The sequence below is a fragment of the Candoia aspera genome, chromosome 1, assembly GCF_035149785.1.
Source record: "Candoia aspera isolate rCanAsp1 chromosome 1, rCanAsp1.hap2, whole genome shotgun sequence".
In the NCBI taxonomy this organism is placed as follows: domain Eukaryota; kingdom Metazoa; phylum Chordata; class Lepidosauria; order Squamata; family Boidae; genus Candoia; species Candoia aspera.
Genome location: NC_086153.1, coordinates 188,648,720 through 188,668,913, shown reverse-complemented (window position 1 = coordinate 188,668,913; position 20,194 = coordinate 188,648,720). Strand labels below are relative to the sequence as shown.

The 20,194-nt window shown below is 38.3% G+C and overlaps 1 protein-coding gene across 1 annotated transcript in view; it reads right to left on the bottom strand.

Moving 5' to 3' along the window:
• Positions 1 to 809: 809 nt before the first annotated feature.
• Positions 810 to 20,194, bottom strand: part of SESTD1 (SEC14 and spectrin domain containing 1) — a 59,578-nt gene continuing 40,193 nt past the window's right edge. The window contains exons 9-20 of the mRNA XM_063318117.1: positions 20,066 to 20,163; positions 19,429 to 19,484; positions 17,237 to 17,448; positions 13,695 to 13,817; positions 11,512 to 11,706; positions 10,116 to 10,230; positions 8,722 to 8,881; positions 6,185 to 6,266; positions 5,879 to 6,001; positions 4,909 to 5,100; positions 3,035 to 3,156; positions 810 to 2,070 (exon numbers count right to left, since the gene is read on the bottom strand). Coding sequence (XP_063174187.1) covers positions 1,941 to 2,070; positions 3,035 to 3,156; positions 4,909 to 5,100; positions 5,879 to 6,001; positions 6,185 to 6,266; positions 8,722 to 8,881; positions 10,116 to 10,230; positions 11,512 to 11,706; positions 13,695 to 13,817; positions 17,237 to 17,448; positions 19,429 to 19,484; positions 20,066 to 20,163 — 1,608 coding nt within the window. The 3' untranslated portion in view covers positions 810 to 1,940. The remainder of the gene's footprint in view (positions 2,071 to 3,034; positions 3,157 to 4,908; positions 5,101 to 5,878; positions 6,002 to 6,184; positions 6,267 to 8,721; positions 8,882 to 10,115; positions 10,231 to 11,511; positions 11,707 to 13,694; positions 13,818 to 17,236; positions 17,449 to 19,428; positions 19,485 to 20,065; positions 20,164 to 20,194) is intronic.

Below are 20,194 nucleotides of genomic sequence, written 5' to 3'. Positions count from 1 at the left end.
ACAGGGCTCTCCTTTGGGAGAGATTTGGCTAGGACTTCCTTGTAGGAGTTTCTGATCAGCAATGTTGTATATGCTGGGAATACTGAGAATCTGGCCTCTTGGGCTTCCTTTTCTATATTCCCAGAGTGTTTTCTTCTCTTGCCAGAGAGTGGGCTAAACTTGCAAGTCCCAGAATGCCCAGCAAGGAAAAGACACAGTGGTTGCTGCTGTTGCCTGAGGCCTTCTCAGCATCACTGGCTGCAGCCTACTTCCTGGCAGGAGGAACGAGCTAAAGGGATGTGTCTGAGAAATGCAGCCAAACCAAGAGCTGTGGTGTTCTGACACAGCCCACCATCTTCTTTCTTTTCTTTCAGAAGCAGAAAGATGCATATAGGAATTTGCTTAGCAATACAAGTACAATCTGGCACTTTGAATTATCATCAGTGTACAGCCTGTGATAAACTGCAAAAAAGGATGATTTCAATGTTTCCTTTCTGTGCTCATTCTTGCCCCAAGTGAACAGTAAAACAAGAGAAGGAAAGATGATAAAGTGGGTGGTGTGTGCAGTGGTGACTCCGAGAACAGGTAAATGATTAAAAATGGTCTCTTCTTATTCTCTGCAAAAGGAAGCTAGGATGCTTCTCATTGAAGTGCTTCTTGCCCCGTAAGGCCATGTATCTGTTTTTTAAAGGAGCCATTTAATTCCCTTATCTACCCAGCAAGCAGATTTATTATATATCCCCACAGAAACAACAGGCCTTCCGAGGGTATGCTGCTATTTCATAACCTGCCTTTTCAAGTTTTAAAAAAGAATAAACTTATATTCATAGTTCATAAATATATAAAGGATTTTATTTGGCTTTTGCAGATTAGAAGAATGCATACATAATTTATGCCCTATATTTGATAATTTTATTACAATATGTAGCATTTATCAGTTCTGGAAATTGCATTATAAGCTCTTACTTGAGTTTACTCAGTCAAGAGGATGTAACTAGTGGAACATATATGCCCAATATCAATACTTGTAGGAAAAGGGGAAAAAAATGTTAGAAGAGAAACCCATCAATTTCTCTTATCATTTATTAGCTGAACAGCTTCAGTTTGGATCTACAAATCCCCTTTGCCACAGACTTTGTTCCTTAGTCTCTCTTGTAAAATTTAAGTCCTTTTCCTTCCCCATCTACAAACAAGTCAACAGGAAAAATGAACTTCATTTGCCATTAACTCCCACCAGATGCTTTCATATCATATCATTTCATATCCCCCCTTCCTTCAATTATTAAAAAACTTCTTCACTCAAGATCAAAAATGGACTTGTACTCTCTTCCATAATTTCCTGCAGTAAAGTAGGAAATACAAGCTTCCATAAAAGTTACTGGATTTTTAAAAGATGGATTTTATTAAGCACAAAACATTTCTTAATACATTATCCATACAAATTGGAAAAAATCCAACTATAATGAATTTCAAAGATTTGATGGCACGTATTGGCACAATAAAAAGGACCATTTTAAAAAAATACAAATCAAAATTATAGGTCACCACTGTCTATACAACAGATAGTTTACCTACAGCCTAAAATACTACATCATTTGGAGAATAAAGAGAATTATTTTTTGTGTGGAACTTGTACTTATTAGCACCATTCAAAACTTGCATCAATTGCTTAGACAAAGAAGCACCCAACAGGTTGGCATAAAGCTTCAAAGCAAGTGTCAGTGCAATGTCTTCAGTTCCTTTTAATTATGTTTGAAGTCTGTGGGTTCATAGTATGTTAAATTATGGCTTCATAGAAATACATGGTTAAGATGTAGAATAAGGTTTACTTCAAGAAGGATGAAAAGTTTTATTTTTAATAATAGCTGTGAAATGCATTTTCATGTATTATGGCAGGCATAGAATGCAGATGACATGCTGAGTTACAAATAGACATCTTATGAATTGGCAGGTAGAGACTATTAGCTCTCTGTGGTACAGACTTCTGGTTGTGTCAGCTGTTGTTTTCTCAGACAAACCAACTTTATCTTCTCTCTGATGTGTTCAGCTGAAGAAGCCATGTCACCTGGGCTCCCAAAGAACTGCTCAGTGCTAAAAGAAACAAAACAAAAACCCACCAAAGCCCTTAAATGTAAGAAAGCAGTAAGAGTTTTTGCTATGTTTAGAGATTTATTTTCTCAGTTTGCAGCTTTCAGGATAATAAACAATATTATAATACCAGACTGCAGAACTATACTAGCACATACAAGCTCCTCCTTTTATATTTGTTATAATTCAAACTAGTATGATTTCTTTGAAGCTATCTTGTTAGTGTTTATTTTCATTTCAAATAAATAAGAGATACTGTTTCTTCACTGAATTCTAATTTATGAAGGAATGTATCTCGGTTGTTTATGTTTTAATGGCATAAAAATATAAACAATGTATAGTAAAATTACTAAATTGTATTTCTTGGTTTTAATATTCTCCAGCACCTTGATATTTGACATCTGACTTAAAAATACAATCCTAAACCAAGAATTAACTTAGCAGTTAGGATTAGGCAAAGGTTAGGTGGCCTCATTCCATCCATGGAAAGCTCAGAAAGTAAAGAGCTATTTCCTTGGGGAATGTACCAGGATCTATTCTGAAGCATCTATAGGACTGGAAGCTTTTGTCCAAGTAACGAAAGTAGTGTCACTCTCTCATGACACATGCATGCAGGATCACAAGACACATACAAAACTTGGGGAGTATGCACTGTGATGGCATACCACGGCTTTCATCATTTGCCCTTCCACGACCTCCCCTTATGGACGCCTCTGGATTTACTGGATATGGAGCACCATATCTATTCCCCCCTCCCCCACTACCAATTGCCTGTTCTGGCCAGTGCAAGCCAATCATCTTAGAGATGTGGAACTGGATTTGCCGCTCCACTCTTGCCCGCTTCTAATTTGGGCTGTTCCATTACCATATGTGCTTTTAAAAAATGTTACTACAAATAATGACATACCACTAAATATTTTGCATTGCAAAGTGAGCAACGTTAGAATAATCTAAAAGTCCTACATACCCATCAGGATAAACCACAGGAACTGTTAATCTATCCAGAAGGGATTTTCCAACAGCTTCAATCTCATCAAATTGTTCCTGATCATATATAGATTCAGACTCATCTGAGCATTCTTGCAAAACCTGTAACCAAATAATATTAAAAAAGAAAAAAAATGGACGAAGTTAAACTGTAAGTTGCAATACAGAGAAATAATATTCTTATGTACTCTATGCATTCTTGTAATGTTTTCTATATTCTTAGATGCAATGACTTATGATGGACTACTGAATCAACTAAGTCCTGGACCGTAGAATGGCAAAGTTTTGAATGAATGCCATTGCCGAAGCGTGCCTCTGAGGTACTCCTCGAAGTAATGTCAGCACATAGAGTTATAGACTAAAAAAATTAATAGGTTAAGTCATAATAAAGCTATACTAAATGAATTGTATGGGGCTGCTAATGGAGTCTGTGCAAGCTGAACACAGTGGAACTGCACTGGCTTCAACACAGAATTACCCAAACCTGTTCCTGGACTGTACTGCTTCATACGTGTAACCTATGAACAAACTTATGAACAAATAGCAAACTAGGCATTATTAAGCATTCCTTGATGTGAATGTTTTTTGTAAAGGAAAATGGGGGAAAACATTCAGCTGTGAGAGCAATAGCTGGGTAATACAGTCTGGTCCGTAATGCTGGGAAAAATTAAAGGAAAAAGGACAACCAGCAGCAAGGTGGATGGATTCAATTATAACAGCAATGAATGCACTGCTGAGTGACCTAAAGGCCATGTTGAAGACAAATCATCCTGTAAAAAATCTATGAACGTGCTAAGAGTCAACACCCACTTTACAGCACTTAATCAACAAACTAGCAATAAGTTACCATCATGATCCATTTTCTGAGTAGGCTAACCATAGCTTGCATGGGGTAATGAAGAAGCTGTACAGGTAGTCCTCACTGAACAACCACTTGTCCAGTAACCTTTTGAAATTACAACGGCGCTGATTGAGGGGGACTTAGGACAGGTCCTCATAGCTGCAGCTGTTGCAGCATCCCAGCAGTCATGTGATCACAATTTGGGTGCTTGGCAACAGGTTTGCATTATGTCGCAGCATCCCACAGTCATGTGATTGCCAATTGCGACTTTCACTGCCAGCTTCTAACAAGCAGTCAATGGGGAAGCAGGTGTCCTAACAGTCAGGAACCACGCTGAGACGAGGAATAGGTCTCTAGTGTTTATTACTGCTACATAAGACAGAAAATCCTAACAAACTGAAGAAGCGTGGGAAAAACCCAGACAGATAAACCCCAAAAGTCAAGGCAGGTCTGTTCTGTGTCTCTTTGAATGGCCACTCAACTCGTCACTACTACGCATGCGTTTTCCCCCCTGGATAGGGGCCCCTTCCTGCTCACCATCAGTGCTCATGACAGCAGGCAGGTCACTAATGGCGATCATGTGACTGGGTGACTGGGGGATGCTGTGACCCACGGTTGTAGCTGTGCTACAACTACCGTCATGAGTCAGCGCAGTCATGTGACATCATGCTTTATGAAGGATGTTGCTTAGCAATTGCTGATCCCAGTTAGCATAGTTAAGTGAGGACTGCTTGTATTAAAGATGATACAATAAAAATTCAAATCAAGCATGTGAATTCACCTTGAACTTTGATTTTAACCATACTGATTTTAGATGCAAGTTCTACTGAAATCCATGGCTTTCTTTGGGACCACCAATAGTTCCACAATGAGAAAACATGCAATACTAATCAAACCACACATTTTAACATTCCTTCCAAACATGATAAAACCTCGCTAAATAGAAATAAGCACATAAAAAACATACTTTAAAATGTGATGCAAATTTACTGGAATCAACGGCAGTAACTCACTTTTTCAGCATTTGAATGAAAGGCAGCAGCCATCTCTAGCCTTGTTACTCTTTCCTCTGAAGTGATTGTGAATTGTTTCCACACTCGGTTCAGCTTTGGAAGTGTCTCTCCTGAAGATCTAGAAGTGCATCTCAGAGACTGACACAAAACCACAGTAGCCTGTAGTAACTGTCGCCCGTAATCATAGGTACTCTATAAAAAAAAATAGTTATGGTGGGCATTTTCAGTGTTGGGTCAGATTACACATTAACATGTGAATCATAAGATACTATGGATTTTCTTGGGCCTACTGAAAACAAGTTTGACTTTCCATGTTATTTTGACCTGCAGAACATCCAAATGGGGAGGAAGGATGTAGCAGCAAATGGAAACTGGACTTTTCTTGGCTTGTTTGCTTTCAGTTAGAGAGCGCATGTGTCCAGAGTCACATTTTACCAAATTTGGCAGTTGTGGGAATGCTCTGAACTGTTTTAGAGCAAAAGTCTAGATGGATCTGATCTGTTACTGATTCATCCTCTACTCATCTGCCACCCTATCCCCACTTCACCTGAACACCAAACCTCATTACCAGAGCATCAACATCTCTTCTTTCCTCTTTGCCTAGTAATCCATACCAAATAATGTTTGCCTTTTAATTCATGCCAAAAATGTTGAACCCTTGCTAACTAGCTATAGAGAAATTACTTGAAAAATAGAACCTTGCCCAGGTACAGTGTGTATCTATTCCATGTTCACTGAAGATCAAATGAATTCAAGCATTTCGTAATCAGTCAAGAGCATTTTGACATGTATAAATTAACCTTAAATAAGATTTCATTTGGCCAATAATCTTACTAGGTCTAACCATTTTAATTAGTAAACTGCTCAGTAAATAACTAAAACGCCAATTTTAAATATAGACAGCAAACCTTAATAGCTGTTTGGTAGTGAGCAAACTAATTTACTACAGAAAAAAAAATCCATCAGTTACCTGTGCTACATCAACAAATTTCCTATGTTTTTCCAACAAAATTTTGGTTTCTTGGACATCATCTCCCAATCGGGTATGAGTCTTCAGCAGAGCATCTAATAATTCACTTAGCCATTCTATTGCCTACAGAGAAGAACAGAAGAAGACTGTAAAATAAGAAAAGAAATGTAGAATACATTTGTCAAAGCTGTACAAAAAGTACAGCTACCTTAACCCTAAATTAGCCAACATTTTGTCAATTCCCAAAGTTCACTTAACTTGTCCTAAAGCTTTCTTTTAAGCAACAGCTGCCACCAACAGTCTCACCTGAGCAGCATCCTCTTCACACTTAAATAGCTGAACCATCTGAAGCATTTTCAATCGTCGCACATCTACCATGTCCTCACATCTGTGAAAGACAGAATGTAAAACTGGATCAGAAAGGTCACTCTGCTTATAAAAAATATACATGAACAATTCTTATGTTTAAATGTAGCAATAAAGTTTGGGATGTCTAAAACACCATGATGAAGAGTAACGCTTTTAAGAATACCCCAAACCTTGCAACCTTAATTAATCTTAAACACCAATACTGATACCCCATTGTAAAGTTCAGCTTATACAGCTTTGAAGCTGCTTACAATACACCCATGCAAGCTCTGTTCTTGCATTTTGTACTGGTGGCTTAATTGTGTTATGGCTTATGGCCATTTTTACACATAGTGCTAAATTATGGCTTAACACTGTTGAACAAGCTAGGGTCCATACTCTCTCTCCTTAGAAAATAGCTGTGGGATTGGAAGTTTTTGTTCTGGGCTTTTACCATACTTCCTCATTTCATTTCCTCAAAACTGGATTAGTTCAAACAAGAGAGGACCTGAGCATGACAACAGTTTAAACAGTAAAATGCCCTAAGCTCAGATGTTAATAAACCATTCTGGCAGGATAAATCAGAGAACTGGGAAGAAAGTAGTAGGGCTGTGCATATCCTGTGAAAGAGGTAATCTGCCCAAATGCAGAACAAGGACCTCCTTTTGAATAATGAAAGCAGCCACTGCATGGCTGTTTGACTGCTGAGGAAGCTGCGTGGCCAACTCTGCATGCATGCTCATGCACAGCTGCTTCACTTATTCCCAGCAATGCAGGTGTGGCAGTGCAACTGCATGCAGAGGCAACCAGGATCAGGTTATGAAACAGCCACACTTGAAAAAGATAAGGCTGCTTTGGATGGGCTGCTGTAAGTTGCAAAGCACGTCTTTTGAGGAATTCACAAAGCCAGAGACAGGAACACTCCATACAAGCCTATGTGTCATTTATGTAATACCATGCCATTCAAACTAGTTGATGTTATATAGCTGTCAGGATAGCAGTTGATTCCATGGATGAAGGAATGTGGTGATGATGACGATCCCAAATCAATCTACTACAGGATGAAGGTCTCTTCTTTGAAGGTTATGGATTGTAATCTGGTCCAGGACAAGATGATAGATGGACGCTTTTGACTTCTCAGTCTAGGGCTGAGAGAGAATGAGTGACCCAAAGTCACCCAGCCAGTTTCCATGGCTAAGGGAGGACTAGAACCTGAGTTTCCCCACTCCCAGTCCAGCACATTATCTACTACACCACACCGGCTCTCATGTGTGTCTGTCTCCTCCCTCCCTCCCTCCATCTCTGGAGTTACAGGACAGTTGCCCATAACTTCTTCTGCTTGCTTGCTTAATTCACCTATTTCTCCTTCCTCAAACTTGGTACCTCACATCCCATCCAAGCAAAGGCTAGGGCAGGTTAGAATTGGAACAAAAACACCTCAGGAATATAGCCAATTGGAAGATGAGCCCAGTGCACTAGGAAAAGCAGTGTTTTGTGAAGGGATTACATTCCTCCAAAGTAAGTACACCCCTAACTTTGGGCAGAAAAGAGGTCATGGTAAAAGCCACCTTCACAGGCCCTGCTTAAAGGGTAGCCAAGATAGCAGTCTGCCAATGGATAGTAGCAAATTATGTCTTTGTTGCCCAGACAGGAGCAACCCATATAAATGGGAGATTTTTTTTTAATCCTACAAAATGATAATCTAACATAAAAACACCAATGATTTCCCTGTCTTTTCTTTTTGTTATCATGTTTATAGATAGTTTTCAAAACTTTATGTGTGTCTGTGTATATGAAACACCCTTTTAGTTCAAAACTACTGTACTATTTTTATTGCAATGCCATTTGCAATAATGTTGCAATATTCCTTAAAAATGTGGCATATCAGAATGATTTAGTATTTTCTTTAAATAAATATTGCAGTAGCTGCTAAGTTATCAGGAAAATTAAAGTGAGTCGTAGCAAATTTAAACTTATACAGAATTCCTCATCAAAATTTAGAAAATGGAACAATATGTAATGAAATATTAAACATTTTTAAATGACACCTAGGCTATGAGTTACCAATTAACCTTAAAAGCAATTCTTGTGCAATATTTAAAGAAAATACAGAACCTATAAATTGTAACTTGCATTAATTTTAAGAGAAGTTAAAGTAAGTCTTGCACAATACTAAAAGTGACAGAAATATCTAAATTTATGAAATGGTATAGGAAAACATTGGAAATAAGTTAATTATAGAAGCACCGCTTCTATAATTAACTGATTTTGTTTAATGTCAAGTTTAAACAAAAAATCTTTTTATCAAGTTTTGGAATCGTACATTTCAGGACAGAAAAATATACAGGATACAAAGCTATGTTACAGTTAGGCTTACATTTTGATTATTTTTCATATTTTCATTTGTTTAAAGAATATGGTAGTGTTAAAAGTGGTTTTAAAGTGAACTCCTTGGGAAAGAGAAATTCCCCAGAGTCCAACTTCACCATAAATACCTTTGCTTCCTGAGCTGCATATCTTCCATTACACCCTGGATGTGATCAACATTCTCTTTGTTTTCACTAGTTACATCTTTTCCATAAGCCCATGAAGCCTGGTTAGATATCTGATCAAGAAGACTTTGACCCTTTTCACGCAAACCTTGGAGGCCCAGGTCTACAGGGATAATAAACAAAATCTTACTTCATATACAATGTAAGATGAACTATTCTCTTAAATCATGAGTACCCAATTCTCTTTTAATTCCTGTGCAAGTTAGATGCAGCTATCTAATTGGCACTCCATGTTACCACTTCACCTGCTGAACTCTAAAATGTGTATATTTTGTAAGCATATCCTTCAAGTGTTGACAGTCAAGTCTGTAAGAAGGGTAGAAGATACTTTAGCAGTATAGACACATAGTTTTTTTTAGAACACCTATTGATCTGTATCAGGCTTGATAGTGTTTACTATAGGAAGGACTGTAGCCCAGTGGTACAGCTCATGCCTTACAAGCTGAAGGTCCAGATTCAATTTTTGGTGTAATCAAATAAAAAGGAACAGCTGGGTTAGTTGAGATTGCTGCTGAAGACCTGGGAGAGATGCTACCAGTCAAGGAAAAAAGTAGTGGGCAAAAATGACCACTGTTCTCGATTCACTCTAATGCAGTTTTATGTTTTTATTATGGTCCCTCCCACATTTATGAACTGTTAAATCACACATTTTTTGTCTTCACATTTTTTTGTTTGCCCTTAATTGGTTTGTTGTTTATACTGCCCAATACACCTTCAGTAACAATTATCAGAAGAACAGATGTTGCTTAATTTTATTACATTTTTTAAAAATACACATTTAGAGGTTCATTTGGACACCACTGCTCTGTTAGGAGGTCAGCAGCTCCAACGTATTTCATATGACTCTGTGAGTTTTAAGCCACCTTGATCTGTTAATTGTGCCACAGAGGATCCTGCAATTAAATTGGGTGGTTAGCCTAATGAACTGGCCTTGCCCTTGTCAGCCATGCATAGACTTTGGAATCTCTAAGAGGGAGAAGACTCCATGTTTAGATTTCCATGGGAGCTGGAACCTCAAATGCATAGATTTCTAGCTCCTACTGAACCCTATGCACAAAGAAACATATTGAGGATTCCATTTTCAGAGAAAGGGAAGAAAAATGAATATGCTAGTCAATGCATAATGCATCATTCCTCAATTATGTACTTTTAAAGCTCCTTTTATGAGCCACTCAAGTGAAGAGAATCTGCACCCACAGCCTGTTCCAGCTTTCCATTCAACTTGCTAGTGAGGCTTATGTGAAAGAAGTATATAATTTAATCCAATACTTATTCTGCAAATTAAGACATTCACTATAGCATATTTTGGCAATTTAATCTTCTTTGTTTTTCCTTACCAACACTTTTCAATTTCTCTTCAAGTAGTTTTAAAGTTTGCTGAATTGACGCTCCATCAGCTGGTGCTACATCAACACACAGCATCCCAAGTAATCCATCTAGTTGCTGAGACAACTGAAAAAAGCCAACCCCAAAGTCAGCATGTTATTTTTATGACTTTAAGCCTTCCTCAATAGATAAAGAGGTTTGCTATGACTAGAACAATTATAAAGGAGCCAGAGCCAGCCCACAGGGCTGGTTCAGAGAAGGTTGTCTGAACAACAGAACTTAGCAATTGTGTGTGTGCGAGCAGCTACAAAGGAAAGGTCTGGTTTCTAGCCATTTTTTCCTGTTTCCTCTCCTAGCATGCTCCACGATCCCACATGGGTCAATTATACTCTTACTGAAAGGAAGCACAGAGAGCTGTTGCCATATCCAAGTAGGTCAGGAATTGCTGCAATTATCATATAATTGTGCAAATGTGAAAATGTGCTCCTTGCCTGGAAATTCTGGAAAGGCTGACAGCCAAATGTCATGGAATGCTCTCAGGCTACAGACCACTCTTTTAGGCGGAAAATAATCCCACCCCAAATACCCCAGCCCTTGAGTCCAGGAGCCCTACTTTTGTGGATTTAATTATAGCTGCTGCTGCTACTTCATCCCACCCATGTTGCCCATGAAGAATCCAGGCAATATTCAAAGAGATAAAGTATTTCACTCAGGTTAAAACAGCGAAGATTACACTGATAGCATTTCAATGCCCCTTATGGAGTTTTCTCAATGATTTCCTTGGCATACAGAGCAGGATTGTGAGTCACCGTACACCAGTAACTAAATTGTCAAAAAGAATCCCCCAGGATGACCTCTTAAATACTGCCTGCCAAGAAGGGTCAGAGCCCCTCCAAATCAATTTTCCCAAAGCAGGTGGTAACTCTCATTTCTCCACATACTCTGCAATTTCCTCAAGAACCATATGTTGAAAAGAATACAAAAGGACAAATAGTTGCCGAGTTAATGTCAGTGGCCTGCCTCAGCATCAGAGTCCGTGTCAAGTTAAATCCAACTGACATTATTAGCAGAGAATTATGTAATTTGCTCATCTGCTCCGGCTTTCCCTCTCTAGCATCTTGGTGAAAGAGTTGTAACACACACGGAAAAGGAACTCCAGTCCAGTCAACGTGGACATAATATAGACAAAAAAATGAATGCTTCTTTTTAACTGCTTCCATTATCTAAGAGCAGGCTTCCAAATGAGCCCTAATACTTGCTTGTTCTCATTTATTTTAAGACTTCCTCCATGTGTGTTGGAACTATTCAGGCTAATTTACTCCTAACTAGATCTGGCTTATCTATTGACCTTCTGCAATAGCATCAAGAGGCAACAACGTACAATGAGAAAGTGCGTATTTTACTTACATCTTGAGCAACACCATGAAATTCAAGGGCCGCTTGTAGCAGATTCTGCCTAAACTCCAACTGACTGGCCTGCCGATAACAAACATCACTCAACTGCTGTTGCAACGCTTTTAGTTCTACAAGATCTTCTTCGTCCCCAGCATTCAGCAAAGCCGCAATCTGCTGATTAAGTTCCACGTACACTGCAAACCACTCCTGCAAAAATCAGCCCATCGAGAGGTATCACCATTATTGGTAATTTTGCCACAGTGTTTTTAAAGCACAGATACCATAACTACTCAGCCAACTTCAGCTTACTGAAATACTGAGCAAGCTTATGCGTATCTCTGTTTAGCAACGCTATGCTGAAGCCAATGGTATGCAAATCTGCCAAGACTCAAAATCAAGTCCACATTTAATTTTGTTTTCAACATAATGAAGTGATTCTATTATTTAGTCAATTTCAGAAGCGGGAAGCCATTTTCAAGAATGTTTTTCTCACTGTGTTTTTTCAAACTATTCTTTATCTTGTTCACATAAAGGACTCTTTCATTTTCCCCAGTTGTAATATCCTGTTCTTTGACTTGCCCAAATCTGTTTTTTTTTAAAAAACAACGACACTGATCTGCATTTATTTAACACTCAGCAAAATGCACTGGGCTGCTCACCTTCTATTCGTTCCCTTGATAATACAATTTTTCCCTCCCTCTCCTTTTCTTTACACTAGATTTATTAAATAATTTCCTAGCCTTCTTTACTGCCCACCCCCCACCCTCTAGCTGCTGCACTGGGAGCCTCTCCCAGCTCTTACAAGCAAAGGACAAGGCTCTGAAGTAAAGGTAGTCCCCAACTTACAACCACAATTGGGACTGGAACTTCTGTTGCTAAGCGAGGCACTTGTCAAGTAAGTCACGCCCAATTTTTCGACCTTTTTTTGCCACAATTGTTAAGCGAATCACAGTGATCTTTAAGTGAATCACCACGGTTGTTAAGTGAATCCGGCTTCCCTCATTGACTTTGCTTGTCAGAAGCTGGCTGGGAAGGTTGCAAATGGTGATCGCATGACCCCAGAACACTGCAACCATTGTAAGTTTGAGCTGTTTGCCAAGCACCTGAATTTTGATCACATGACCACAGGGATGCTGCAACGGTTGTGAGTACCGGTTACAAGTCACTTTTCCCAGTGCCATCCTAACTTTCAATTGTCGCTAAATGAACGGTCATAAGTTGAAGACTACCTGTAATGCAAAGCGCCTGCAACATTCCACAGGAACTTACATGCTAGTAAAAATGCAATCCTATAGGATAGCCATGCAGCAAGAGACAAGAAGATGCAGAACAAGAGGGGCAAGGAAAGGCAGATGGCCAGACACAGACACAGATAACAAGGAGTGGGACAAAAGCACAGAGGAGTAGGAACAGAGAGACAGAGGCAGAGTGGACCAGAGAGAGGGGCAGGCAGAGGAACAGATGCACACAGAGGAAAGGACAGAGAGAACTCTTTTGTCACTATTTTGTGGCTGATAACTTCCTTCACCCAGAAAATTGTTGAAGCTACATAAAGCCTATCCCTGTTCCTGGTATTTTGGCACAATGATCACTGGATGACTATGGAAGACTCTTATCATTTGCTAGTGGGGAAAGAGCAAATAGGTGAAGAGAATTTGGTTTTTCATTCCTATTCAAATGATGGAAGAAAACAGCTCAATTGAACTGAATTGAAGGACCTTCCTGTTCCCAAGTCAGCCAGAGAGAATGGAAAACTTCCTTCCTTCCTTCCTTCCTTCCAACTTATTTTGGGCAAGGCAGGCTTTCGAACCAATGAATGGCTACTGCAATTTGTTACACAATAATTCACTGGGGGAATAACTTTTCTCTGCCAAAAACTGGAAGGAAGAAATGAAGGTTCCCACACACCAAGAGTCCAAGAGATTATAGGGTCCTTGGTAGGCAATGGTCTATTTTGTGTTTTCAGCCTCAGCAGCACATTTACCCCTTTTTAAACTACAGCATACTATTATGACATTAGAATTAATCATTTATATGATCACTAGATTGTTATAGAAGAAAAGGTGCCATGTTTGCCAACACATACATCACTGTCTAGATTTCACTAAAGAAGAAGGCCACTAGAAACACTGCACACAATAAATGACATATAAAAATGATCCCACAGTAACTTCCTTGGGAAAATGAAAACTCACGCTGTGTTGACTTTCAATCTCTTCATGTTTCTGTTGCAAAGCTTGTGAAGCCCTAATTGAATCACCAATCCCCCACTGGGTTCTCAGCTGTTCAGAACCTGGCCCTTCAAGCCAGTTCACTACCTATTTAAATAAAAAAGCAACATGTTCATCATCACAAATAATTAAAAACCAATACAGGGCAGGTAGACTTTTAAGGATTCCTATTATTTAAAGCTACCTTTCTAATACAGTTCATAGTATATACATAAATAACAACACTATTTCCAGAAGAAAAACAAGGACAGGAGGGGTGGGGGGTGGTATTTGCTATAGGTACAAAACAAAGGGGATTGAATGCATATTTTCTTCATGAACCTTACTAACACACAGTCTCATCAGAAGCAGCATAAAGAAACAAGGTACATCTTGTTTTCAACTGATGCCTGTATTGGCAGGCAATATGCAATGCTTTTTTGTTCCTAGTGAAAGGTAAATTGTTCTAATTCACGGAATTATATTGTCTCAGTAAATTGCATAGCAACCTCAATTATATACTATAAAAAAGTGGCACTAGAGCATTTGACAAAAACTGTGTTAAAATATAGGAATGTACCTCACACTACAGTTTGACTCATTTGTTTAACTGGGTTCTCTTTATCTAGTTTTAGGACTCATGTGGAGAACAGATCACATTCCAGGTCATCTTTATGCAGAAATATTGAAAATTCAAAAGGGTTCACAAACTTTTAAGCACCGCTGTACATACATAGTAAAGATCCTTCCATCCAACTCATTTGTTTGTGAGCTAGCAGCAAAGAATGTCATGATTATGTAAGGCTAGCAAATGGAGAATAAGCTGTAGACACTTCCTTCCCAACCACTTCCACACTCATTTATCTCTCTACCTGGTCTTTTTAACACTTCCACAAGTTTTATAGTCTAAGATACTATATGGTGGTTACATGAATCTGACAGTATCAAGCACCACCCAATATTCTTGCTACCTGACCTGTGAAACATTAACAACTGAACTACTCTCAAATACAGATGTGTATTACCATATACTAAGTCACCCAACAGAATCCATTTAAAGGACAGTACATTAAATTGTATTTGGATGCACACAGATCACTTACAAATGACATTATGCATATTAACATACAAAGGGGCCTGGAAGACTTTGCTTCCACTTTTAGTCAAGAATAACAGTTCATGTTATTTAAACTGGGAACTGAAGTTGAGGGTAACTAAACTATCAACATGGTTTGAAGATGGTCCATTTAAAACTGCTACCTAAATTCCTGTTAATAGAAAGTAACTAAAAAATGTGTAAATTCCATCTTCTAGTCTGCTTACTGTACAGTAGCTGGAGTATGATAACTATGGTTTCAAATGATGGGCAAATGCAGTCACTGTTCACTTGCAAATCCACACCATTTCTTTTTACAAAATAGAAGATAAACAATCTGTTAGTCACGAGTATCTGTGAAAAACCTAGACAAATAGCATAGTATATTTACAATCTAATTTGTAGTAACTCTATATGGCCAAATCATACAGGAAGAAAGAATATACCACAGCAGCAACTATAGGTAGTCCTCGGGTTATGTCCATTCATTCAGCGACCATTCAAAGTTACGAAGGCACAGAACGAGGGGGACTTACAACCGGTTCTCAGAGTTCTGGTCGATGCAGCATCCCCACAGTCATATAATTGTGGTTTCCAACATACCCTGCCGGCTTCCCACAAGCAAAGTCAACCAAGATGTTGGAACTGCCATCGCTAAGTGACACAGTCACGTGACGTCATGCTTTATAACCGCACTAATTTAAAATGGCAACTCCAGTCCCAATTGCCATCTAAGCCGAGGACTACCTCTATCCTATACTACAACAAATAATCTCTTAGGGTCTGCCTGCTTCCATTTCCCTTTCTTCTGATTTCCTTTTTCATCACTAAAATAATCTGTGATGGAATTGGCAGCAGGCTTAGTAATGTATTTCCGTAATCATTTATATTCCTAAACTTTTCTTATAATTTTTTAAAATATGGGTTCCTCCTCCCCTCACCAAATTGTTTAAAAATCTTTAGCAGGGGATTTCTAAATTAATTAGTCACTAAAAAAGAGAGGAGAATGCAAGATTTTATTACCAGTCTAATTAATTTTCTATGTAATTCAGTAAAACAGAGCAAAGGGATGACAAGTTGTAATTAGAAAGATGTAAATTGAGATTGATCCTCCTGTAAACAAATCTATTTAAATGCATTAATAAAGGCACTTCACCAACTAGATTGCATTTTTCCCAATCAACCCATCTTTGTTCTGATATTCTGAATACCTAAGTTACAGAAAATAACTATTTTTCTGTAACTTAGGTATTCTAAAACATCTACGTATGTTAAGATATTTTGCTTATATTGACCATATTCCCTATCTCCTGTTCTGAAGAAAATACTTTTTGTATTATGGCTTGAATGCTTTTTAAAAGGATATGGTGTATCATTAAAAATGTTTGTTACAGATTAAAAAGACAAAATCAAAGTTTATTAACTTTGTGTTTAAGTGGATCTAGAATAAAATGAAAAATAATTTAATTTCTGAGTCCCATTACCTCAGCTTGAAATGTATTCAAAGCTAAAGTTTGAAATATATTCCTTCCACTGAGTACAGCCATAAAAACTCATATCCTTTTTTTCCCCCTTCAAATCAGTGTTGACTCCTGGCGACTGCCTGGGTAAGTCCTTTCAGTTTTCTTGGCAAGATTTCAGAAATGGTTTGCCATTGTCTGCTTCCTAGGGCTGAGAGAGAATGGCTGGCCCAGCTGGCTTCGTGCCTAAGGTGGGACTAGAACTCATGGTCTCCCAGTTTCCAGCCTGATATACATATCAAATCTAAAAAATAAGCATGAAGACAATACATTGATCCCATTTTTATACCTACTGAAACAAAGTAGGAATAAAAGCACCAATTACAAATTTATTGATTAGATTTTTTTTATCCCACCTTAATTTTTAGTCAACTTAAGGCAGTGAACACACATAACACTTCTGTCTCCTATTTTCCCCATAACAGTCTCTTGGTCTCCTGGTTTCTACATCAGCACCTTAGCCACTCCACCAAACTGACTATCTAATATCAATTTCCAGAGCACCACCTGATCTTTCATAACCTTTCAACACACAAATTGTTTCAAGTTTATCTTATTATTACTCCAGTGGGGAACAGCCTTGCATTAAAAAGGCAAATTAGGATTCCAATCACTGGATACACAAGGCTTATGGTAATGCAATGCAGTGATTCAAATTTGAAGGGCAAATTTGATTTGGAGTGCATGAGGCCATGCATATGGCACTTGTCAGGAATACCTGAAACCAAGCATATCTTTTCCAAGGACCACACGTCAGCAGCAAAAGGTAGCTGCATGAATCCAGAAAAAGTTGTAGCAGCTTTCAGGTGCTCCCAACAGCTGATACAACAGATTAATCAGAAATCCTGTTAACCCCCCATCTAATTATTTTACTAATACAAACAGTACACACATATGTGTGTGTCACTTACCTGCATTACCTTCTGTTGAATCTCTTCCAACTGGGTACGTTTGCTCCTTTGCCTGCATACTTCTTGATACCGCGTATATTGCTCTCTGAGTGAATCCAGTAACTTCATAACCTGGGGCTGAGCAAGCAGTTCATCATCCATGGGGGACCATGAGACTCCTCCATCTGAACCATTAAAACGGCGTTGTTGCAGTTCCGATAAGAGCTCATGACCTTAATAGAATATATATATATGTATATATTTATAATTAAGCATTCAAATGATCTAATGATTCAGGTAAGGAATGAGCTAAAGTTCAATGGGAAAGATTGGAGATTCTTTGCTGGAAAGATAAAGGCTTCTTTCAGTCTTTACGCAAACTTTCTCTGAAGTTAAAACCACAGCACCATATAAGATTGTGGAGTATGTACTAAGGGCAGCAGTATCACTTCATTTCTTTCTTTTTTGCAAATAGAGAAAAATCCAACCAGAATGTGTGCAGTCAGATAACCGCATTCAAAATAGCATTTCAAAATGCAATTGCTTAATTATATATAAACAAGATGAAAAGCTGGTTTGTGTATTAAAGCTCTAAGGCTAGTGACAGTATCATTGCTGATGACACAAGCATCAACTTACAAGAAAGCTCAAGGGAGCTGTTACTGACAGACAGCCCTAGTACGATGTCCATGAGATCATGAAGAGTTGGAAATGGCTGAACAAGTGCACAACAAAAAGCTAGAGCACAAATACAAAATGTAGCATCTAAAGTAATAATGCAAGAAGTCAAATAAAAGCAAAAGAATGAGATAATAAAACTACATGTTAAAACAGTAGCACAGATAATACAGTGCAAAGATAAACACTAAAAACAGATTTTAAAATGCTTGGGGAAAGGTCTTCATCTAACACCAAATATATATTGAGCCTTTGGGGGGGGTAGCATTTAAGAGACAGGGAAGCACCCCTGAAAATCATTCTCTGATACATCCATCTAGTCCCCTTCAATTAGCAGGGACTTGTGACAATCACAGCATCTAAACAGATAAATATGGAACGAGATGTTCCATCAGGTAGCCATAACCAGAGCCTTTTTTAGCACAGGACCCAGAAACTAACTGGCAGCCAGTGGGATTAGCACAAAACTGACCTAACATGACTGCAGCAGCTGACCTTCATTACCAGTTGGCTGCAATGTTTTGGATTAGCTGAATAACTGGCACAACGGTATTTCTTTTCTAATCACTGCATCAGTCTAATGAGACAAAAGGCATGCCAACTCACTGAGATTACCTACAGTATGTATAATGGTGGCGATAAGAATGCCCCCAAATCATGCCCCTGTTCCTTTATGGGAACAGCAGATGCCTCCAGAACTGGGCGAGCACAAACTTGTACAAATGTTAACTCCATCTCAAATAGACTGAATCTCAGTTTATTCTTATTACCTACTCCAAGAACTAGCCCAGAACATTAACTGTCTCAACTGACATAGATGAAAAACACTTGTTGTGCTAGGTGTCATCACATATCTGCAACTTTTAATAACTCTCCCAGAAGTGAAGAGAGAATCAAACTGAGTGCAACAGCAAGAAGGCAGAGGACAAATTCCCCAACAATTGTTGTGGAAACCGATCGTTCACCTAGGATACAAACAATTCTCTCAGCCAATTTGTAATACCTAACTAATCAATGGGTGACAGTGTGAAAGCGAATTCTGGTAAAATGGTGATGTACCAAGGTAGAGTTGTTTCTCTCTCCCTCTCTAAGCTGTACAACTGCACCTGTGAACTGTTTTGAGGAAAGCTGGCAAGGAGAAATACCAATTAAGCCACTTTCAGAATTTGTGGGAGATAAAATAACTGGACTGGTATGAGTATTCCTCTCTTAGATATTATCCAACTTAATTCTTAAGCAAGCATATCTTTAAAGGAATTTTATTGCTCTTTTCAGAGATAAATCCAACAATTTCAGTAGAAAGGGAGACTAGTATTTTATTTCTCTATTGCTGCTATACCCAAGAACTAGGGAAAGCAGAACAGTTGTATGTGGAAATACTGTATTTAAAAGGAAGAGGAAAACATTCATAAATGCATTATTTTATTGTAACTGACTAACTATAAAGACTTTAGTTAATTGGCAGACTCAGTTTATGTTCATAATACCCGTGATTTTTTTTTAAAAAATATGATGCCATGGTGGGCTGAGCATACCTGTCTGCAGAACAGTCTCAGGATCAACAGATGGAAGGAAATTTAAGTCTATAGACCTTGAACGAGAAAGAGAATTTGTAGTGAATGAGTTTTAGAGAAAACAGGAGTTTTAAGCCTTAAGTAGCACACAGTGTTATAGTTAAGAAAAAAACTATCCAAATTTCTATTTTTCTTTTCCCACCATGAATACTAAAGTTGTTTGTTTCAGTACACACTTGTCAATGTCCAAGGAAATCTCCGGAATGTTTAACATTTTTACAATTGTTTTTGGTTATTTTTCAAATGAAGTAACTGAACTGACATTAATAGCTTAGAAAGATACTATTAATATATAGGTAAATTCCGTATGTCCTTCCAGAACACATCTAATAAAATTTTTACTGCAAGACAACAGCAAATATAGACACAAGTACAGTTTAACTACACCAAAAATGTAAGGGGGCTGTAGAGGTTTACAATAATGTTTGTACAATCCAGCTAAAGGGGCCACAACCCACCTACCTAGAAACACCACACTTTTGATACTTAAGATTCTCTTGCAGTTGGGTTGCTAAAAAAATTGCAATATGCAAGCAATGGTCTAAAGACCACAGGAAGTAGCTACTGACCAGTTAATAACAGCAAGAAAAGGTATTACCTGTCTTTCTCCTGTTGGTTTCCCTTATCACTTCCACTGTTGATTACTGCAAGCTCATCAAGTAAGGACGTAGACTCTTTTGTAAACTTCTCGAACGCCTATATAAAATAGTGCGTTAGCATTTCAGAG